At 38.1% G+C, this 8,134-nt stretch overlaps 1 protein-coding gene across 1 annotated transcript; it reads right to left on the bottom strand.

Moving 5' to 3' along the window:
* Positions 1-5,111: 5,111 nt before the first annotated feature.
* Positions 5,112-7,857, bottom strand: LOC124924779. Its single transcript, XM_047464771.1, has 4 exons — positions 7,852-7,857; positions 6,686-6,778; positions 5,999-6,547; positions 5,112-5,783 (listed from the first exon to the last, which is right to left on the bottom strand). Exons 1-4 carry the CDS (start codon positions 7,855-7,857, stop codon positions 5,112-5,114), a joined length of 1,320 nt encoding a protein of 439 aa, XP_047320727.1.
* Between the last annotated feature and the right edge of the window lie 277 nt (positions 7,858-8,134).

Raw genomic sequence — 8,134 nt, 5'->3', positions numbered from 1 at the left:
AATTTTCTTATATATTATTAAAAAGTATGTTAGAGTCTTTCTTTTTATTTTAGATTTAACATTTTTTATCATTTCTAATTAAATCTCAAATTTGATTACCATTTTACACTTTTCCTGCATAGATAGGTCAGGTTTATTTGATTCGATCAAACCATTCTATAAAGACCTAGCAGAACTACACACACATTTTAAAGATTAGATTCTCAAAACATTTTGTCTAAAATTTATTCCAAATGATTAAATTGAAGTGAACTAGTGCTAATTTTTCTCTTCAAGACTAAACTATAAATTATAATATATATATATATATATATATATATATATATATATATTCTTAACTAATAGTGAAATGAGACTATAAACTGCAATGACCTTGAAATGCCAAAAAGGGGTTTGACCAATTCCGACTTGTATGTATAACTTGAGTGACATTGACAAATATATGTACACAAGAGCCCCCACAATTAGCAGCTGCAGATAGATGACAAAAATAAACAAATGTGAATGAATCTAATGGGGAGTAAGACCTTTCATTTATTTACCTAGGTTCAAATTTAAATATTTGGTTATAGGTTGACCATTATAATATGCCTTGTGAATTTCGATCCGAATTCTCTTGTTAGGGCAATTTTTTTCAATTTGAACGATAGTTGACTGAAAATAGGACGAATGATATTTGTATCCCGATCTCACTCTGATTATACCCCGAATATTAATTAACACAATTAAATATATAACATCACCAATATATTTATTTTTTATATTTTATAAAAAAAATTAAGTTTGTTTCTTTGTAATAATACAAATTTTTAATATATTACAAATCTATCTATATAATTTTATCAAAGTTTTTTTTTCGAGATTGTGATATAACGATAATCCGCGAAATTATCTGAAATCAATAATAGTAAAAAAAATCTCCGAAATAGAATGAGACGGAAATGGTAACACATTTTCATTCTATCGTTTGTTTTTATTTTTTTTAAATAAACTGTATACTTGTTTATATATAATAATATATAAATAAATAAATTTTAAAATTAAATTCTTAATATTTGAAATAACAAAATTTGTAATTATGATTGTTTTACTGCTTTAATAATGGTGGGAGAGAATTTAAGAGAAAATGACTTGCCACAACATAATTTTTTAAAATAATAATAAATTTTTTCTCATTCTCTCTTTTAACCTTTTTATCAATTTTCATACTTATCATATGGGTGACATTTTATTCTCTTCTAAATTTTTCCCTATCACTTATTGGTTGACTATGTACTTTAATGAGGTGGGACAAATTTAAAAAAAAAAAAATGAAGAAGATAAATAATAGTTAATAGAAAATTGAATATATTTAACTTAATATATATGTTAAACGTAAAAGAGTTTTTTAAATTAAATTATTTCATTACTAATAAAAAATAATTTAAAAAAGAAAAAGGAAATACAGGCTTATTGCCGGGAAATTTGATCAAATAACCTCAAAGATGAGGTTATTTGATCTGATGGTAAAGTGATAATTTTATTGCGCTCGTGGTGATTTTATTTTTTTGGACGATTTTGCCCTTGTCGCGAAACGCTAAGTCACTTAGCGTTTCGCGAAGTGACGACATGTGAAATGTCCAAATTGCCCTTACTATTTAATATAACCTGATGTACTTTTTTTTCATTTTTTTCTTCTCCTTCTCTCTCTTCCCGCTCTTCTCCTCCTTCTCTCTAAACTCCGGCGGCGGCGGCGGCGATCTCGTCGGAGATCTCGGCGGAGAAGTTCGTTCGAAATCCACTATGAGCTCGACGACGTGCACGAGCACTGTTCCAATAGGTACGTCTATTTGAAGCATGTTTTATTGATGTTCGTTTTCTGAGATTGATTAGGGTTTACTTCCCGTTTCGCTAAGTGCCCAGCGATTCGCGAAGGACTTCTCGTTTCGCTAAGTGCCTTACGATTCGCGAAGGCCTTCCCGTTTCGCTAAGTTCATAGCGATTCGCGAAGTATTAATTATCCGTCTCTAAATCAAATCATGTTTTTATATTGCAGCTGAAGTTTTCGTTTTCTATAATGGAGAGTGGAAACTTGATGCTGATGGAACACTGTATTTTGATGCATCTTCAATCAAAACATTTGATCTACCCCAAAATACTCGTTATGCTGAATTACTTGATATACTCTACGATAGACTTAATCTCCAGATATCAGCATACGATTTAGTGCTCCAAGTGAAGTATGATATTCCGAATATCAGAAATCCGAAACCTGTTTTTATTGATAATGATGGGGATTTGAACACATATCTATCACGCTTGATTTTGGGTCGAACAGTGTCACCATTGTGTGTATCTGTAGTGGAGAAGTCATCGTTTACTAAAGAAAAGATACCACTACTTACATACCCAACTCAAGAAAGTATACTACCACCACAACTTACTCAGAAATTTGTTCCACCTGTTGTACCCTTGGAATTCTTTGTTGAAAGTCAAAATGAAGCCGGAGAAACCTCTTTGCCCCACATCCCACTTACTCAGGACTTGCATGTTAATAGTGGTGAAAAAGCATCAATACCTACACAACCAAGTGCAAGAAGATCATCATTGGGTACACCAACTAGTGCAAGAAAGGCATCAAATGGTACACCAACAAGTGCAAGAAGATCATCAATGGGTACACCATCTAGTGCAAGACGATCTTCAATGGGTACACCATCGACAGACCCGACAGACACATCACCGCCAGACCCCACATTTGCGATGGCATTAACTAGTGAAACCGTATTGGAAGTTGGTTCGTTCTTTGAAAATAAAAAAGAACTTCAACTTGCTCTATATAAATATGCGATGGCCAATCATTTTGAATTCAAAGTGGAGAAGTCAAGAAAAAATCTTTGGGAACTCAAATGTTTGGATGAAACATGCAAGTGGAGTTTGCGGGCTGTGAAAGGTAAGTTTTCTGAGATGTTTGAGATCCGGACATTTGAGCATCAACACTCATGCTCAACTTTGTTGAGGCCCAAGAAAAAAATGCAAACACCAGCATGGGTTATTGGGCAGTGCGTGAAGAGCAAGTACATGGACCATCATCATAACCACTTGCCTAAGAAAATAATTGAAGACATGCAGACAACTTATGGGATATTTTTGACTTATAATAAGGCATGGAGGGCAAGGGAAAATGCTTTAATAGCGGTGCGAGGGACGGTAGAGGATTCTTATGGAATACTGCCATCATACCTTTACATGTTGGAGAAGTGTAATCCTGGTACCATAACCGACATACAGACAGACGAGCTCGGTCACTTCAAGTATATGTTCATGTCCCTAGGCCTCTCAATTAGGGGTTTCAAATCCTTTTGTCGTCCTGTATTATGTGTTGATGCTAGTTTTCTTAAGCACAAGGTGGGTGGTCAATTATTGGTGGCTATTGCATTGGATGCGAATGAGCAACTATATCCTGTCGCATTCGGCGTTGTTGATTCAGAGAATAATAACTCCTGGACTTATTTCATGCAAAAACTGAGAGACGCAATTGGATTAGTTGATGATCTCGTCTTCGTATCCGACAGACACCCAAGCATCGCTAATGCCTTGTGTGCTGTTTTCCCAGAAGCAGACCACGGTGCGTGCACATATCACATAAAGATGAATATTGTGGCCAAATTCAAAAGTGATAAGTGTCATGCGGAGTTTGATTCGGCTTCAAGGGCATACACTGTCCACGAATTTAATCGTTGGTTTGAGAAAATCAAGGTTAAAGATCACCGGATTGCTGCCTATTTGGAAGAAATTGGGTTCCCAAGATGGAGTAGAGCATTTTTTCCCGGTAAGCGATACAATCAACTGACAAGCAATTATGCTGAGAGTTTCAATAGTCAGAGCAGGGAAGCCAGAAAGTATCCCATTTCAGAAATGGCTGAGTATTTAAGATTCACAATACAACAATGGTTTAACGATAGAAGAGAAAGAGCGTCTAATCACGAAGAAGTTTTATCTCCAAATTATGAGAAGGTGTTACGTGAGGGATTCGAGAAGGCCAGATTCTATACAGTCCAATCCCTTAACCGATTCGAGTTTTATGTGCATGACAATCAGTCCCATTTCAAAGTCAATTTGAAAGACATGAACTGCACTTGTAGAGTATTCGAAGTTTCGGGACTTCCTTGTACGCATGCAATGGCTGCTGCCCGTAGTCGGAATTTGATTTCTTATGACTTCTGTTCAAGGTATTAATATCTAGCTCACGTGTTCATTCTGTTTAACCAATTAATAATTCTGTTGTGTTACACAGGTATTACACAACTGAGTGTTGGATAAATTCATATGCCGAGACATGTTATCCTCCCGGTGATGAAGAAAATTGGGATGTTCCCGAACATATCAAGCAACGTTCGTGTCTTAAACCAAATGTGAAAGTTAAGAAAGGCAGACCACAAACAAAGCGTAGGTCATCCTAGGGTGAGGTCCGTAAGATCCCGAGACGATGCAGCTCATGTGGTGGGCTTGGACATAATAGGGCAACATGCAAAGCAGTTATGCCTGCACCATCTACTGCACGAGCTTCATCATCTAAGCAGCATGACTCATCATCTAAGCAGCATGACTCATCATCTCAACAATATGGACCTTTAGCTTGATAGATACTATATTGTAATATATGTTGTTAATTGAACTATGGTACTGGTATGTTGTTAATTCAGGTTTAATGTGTTAATTCAGGTTTAATGTTTATGTTGTATGTTCTAGTAGTAGTAGTATATGAGTAGGGAAACGATGAGTATTAACTTAGCGAAACGGGAGGCACTTAGCGAAACGGGAGGCACTTAGCGAATCGCGAGGGACTTAGCGAATCGGGAGGGACTTAGCGAATCGGGAGGGACTTAGCGAATCGAAAAGTGCTAACTTAGCGAAACGAAAAGTACTTGGCGAAACGAAGAGTACTGGGCGAAACGAAGAGTACTTGGCGAAACGAAGGCTACTAACTTATCTTTTTTGTAGGTTGAAGGGTCAATTTACAATACATCAATTTACACAAAATAATTTACAATACATCATCCAACTTCCAAAATATTCATCAAGGTTTACAATACATCAAAATAAGTTATCACTTTTACACAAAATAATGTTTAAGGTTCCATAATCTGATGGAATAACCGGACCGCCATCTTCTGCCTAAAAAACCCCATGTTTTCTGAGGTCACATTGTGCACGGGTTGATTAGCGGTCAAGTGTTCCATGTACATTAGCGTGAAGACCCCACAGTCCCCGCTCTCTGTTGCCCGTGGGACTTCTCCAACCTTAGCAGCAGCGGTTTTCACTTTGGGGTGTGGAAACCGTTTGTAAGTCATTGGTTGGATGGGGCCTTCGAAGTTGAAATTAGGATACCTTACCCTCTCACCGGGAGTGATTGTTTTGGCGAATATAATTGGAATCATGTCGCAGAAGGGTTTCAAATAAGGATCCAGATTCTTATAAAGATAGGCATCACAGTCGTACACTTCAATGCGGTACTTTTGAAGACGTGCTACACACAAAATCCAGTGTTTCTGGTTAATGTTCACTGGCATGTAGACATCGTCAATTGTTGACCATTCTGGCATATATCTATGTGGTGCGCCCATATAATAGTCTTTGAATTCGTCGACTGGAAATTTGGCAGGATCCTTAATAAAATCCCTATGCAGTCGCCTGATTCTATCCGACAATACGCAATCCCCAATTGCCGCATGTGTATTTTTATATGTCTTGGGATAGCAGGAAATCCTTTTCCGCAGAAGATGGCAGAATGCATCCATTTCCTGCACAATGGGAGCATACAACATACATTGAGTACATATCAAACAACATTGACTAAGTACTTAGCGAAACGAAGAGTACTTTGCGAAACGAAGAGTACTTTGCGAAACGAAGAGTACTTTGCGAAACGAAGAGTACTTTGCGAAACGAAGAGTACTTTGCGAAACGAATAGTACTTTGCGAAACGAAGATTAATGAATTGATTTGAACGACTTACCGTGTCTTCAATCCATGTAAGCCTTGTTACAACTCTAACCAACACTTCCTTCTTTGCTTGAACCGTATGTAAATCCGTTGTCGAATTATCGGTTTTTGGATCATCCAACCACGCCTTAACTTTATGAAGTAGCTCATCATCAAATTTTTGAAGGTGATTCACTTTCATAGGATCCTTTGTCTTGGGCATTTTTGACAAGGAAGGGTTGGTGTACGAGTCATCTTTTTTCGGCTTCCTCACTCTCCTCCCATAATTTCCTTTAGGAGGAGTATTGTATAACTGGAAATCGTCATTGTCATCATTGTCATCATTTGCCTTCACATCCCCCACAGTCTTCTCATCCTTCACCTTCACTTTCAAATCCTTCAGTTTCAGATCAACCTCCACATCATCCACCTTAGCCACACCATCCAGCTTCTCACCGTCCTCCAATTTAGCCTCAACCTCTATCTTTACGTCCTCCACCTTCGCATCGTTGTCTTTTCGTTCATCCTCCACCTTCTCATCATCATCTACCTTCTCATCGTTGTCTTTTCTTTCATCCTCCACCTTCTCTTCATCATCGACCTTCTCATCGTTCTCCACCTTATCCTCATCCATCTTTTCATCATCATCCACCTTCTCATCGGTCTCCACCTTCTGTGCGTCCTCCACCTTCTCAACGTCCTCTTTTTGTTCATCCTCCACCTTCTCATTGTCCTCCATTACATCGTCTTTCCCATCAGTCCCATCATTCACCTTCTCATCATCCCCCACAGTCTCCTGCATCGCTATCATCTCCTACAAAATAGACAAAATTCACACTTAGCGAAACGAAAAATACTAACTTAGCGAAACGGAAACTACTTTGCGAAACGAAAAATACTAACTTAGCGAAACGGAAACTACTTTGCGAAACGAAAAATACTAACTTAGCGAAACGGAAACTACTTTGCGAAACGAAAAATACTAACTTAGCGAAACGGAAACTACTTTGCGAAACGAAAAGTTCGCAGAATACCTCTTTCTTCTCCTCCTCCTGTTCAACCTTGCTCTTCTCAACTTCGACATCCTTCTTACAATCCTTAACCTGCAAAATAGGTACTGGTCAGATCAGATATGTACTTAACGAAATGAAATGTAAAATATCTCCATACCTCAGTATTCTTTTCCTCTTCGACCTTCACAGCCTTCTTAGAATCCTTCTTCTTACTCTTCTTCTTCTTTATATTATCCTCCATATCATCTAATCTGGTTAATAATATGGACATCCTTTTGTTGGATTTTTCTAACAACTGTGTGGACATATTAAAAACCATCTTCTTGAACGACTCAACGTGAGTTTGTTGAGTTTCTTGGAATGTGATTTTTAGCTCTTTGATGAGCTCTGTTTTCATCTTTTTCATCTCCTCTTTCAACTCTATTTTCAGCTCCTCCTTCATCTCATTAAAATCACATCCAACAGTAGGTGTTGGAGCCCGAGGAGAAGGTGTGTCAGCCCGAGGAGAAGGTGTGTCAGCCCGAGGAGAAGGTGTGTCAGCCCGAGGACTTGAGGTCGCGGATGGGGGAGTAAGAATGCGGGCCGGAATCGATTCATAAGCAAGCTTCTTCTTCAAGTTGGCTGCTTCTTTAAGAGTAGCATCAGCCTTTCTCTTCCTCGTGGCAGGTTTGGGGGGAATCGGAGTAACTTCTTCATCTTCACTTTCATCATCTTCATCAAAATCATCTTTTATTACCTTCCCATCAGTAAATCCCTCAAAAAAATCATCAGTTGTCTCGTCGATTTGCTCAAATACATCACCACTGTATAACCTCTTCTCCATGGAGGACTCTTCCATCTCAGTCACATCCGTGGTCTCTAGGGCAGTCTTTACCTCCATCGATGTGTTTTTCCTGTTGGAATGATAGAGTAACAACCTTGGGCGTAGAGGGTCATTAATCTGATTCCTTCTGGCGAATTTAGGGATAAAGTTTTCGATGACCTCATACGTCCACACTTGAAGTGCCAATGCGAACCCATAGATGTTATATGCAAAAGGAGCATAAGGTTGTTCAGCCTTCTCCTTCTTGTCAAAAAATGAGGTACAGAGATGTTTCATGTTCTTGTTTAAACCCTTGAGGGTGGCTTTAAAGGTGACCTTCCCCCATGGATATTGG

Source organism: Impatiens glandulifera, chromosome 2, assembly GCF_907164915.1.
Source record: "Impatiens glandulifera chromosome 2, dImpGla2.1, whole genome shotgun sequence".
Lineage (NCBI taxonomy): Eukaryota > Viridiplantae > Streptophyta > Magnoliopsida > Ericales > Balsaminaceae > Impatiens > Impatiens glandulifera.
The sequence above is the reverse complement of the archived record's forward strand: the minus strand, read 5'-3'. Positions and strand labels throughout refer to the sequence as shown.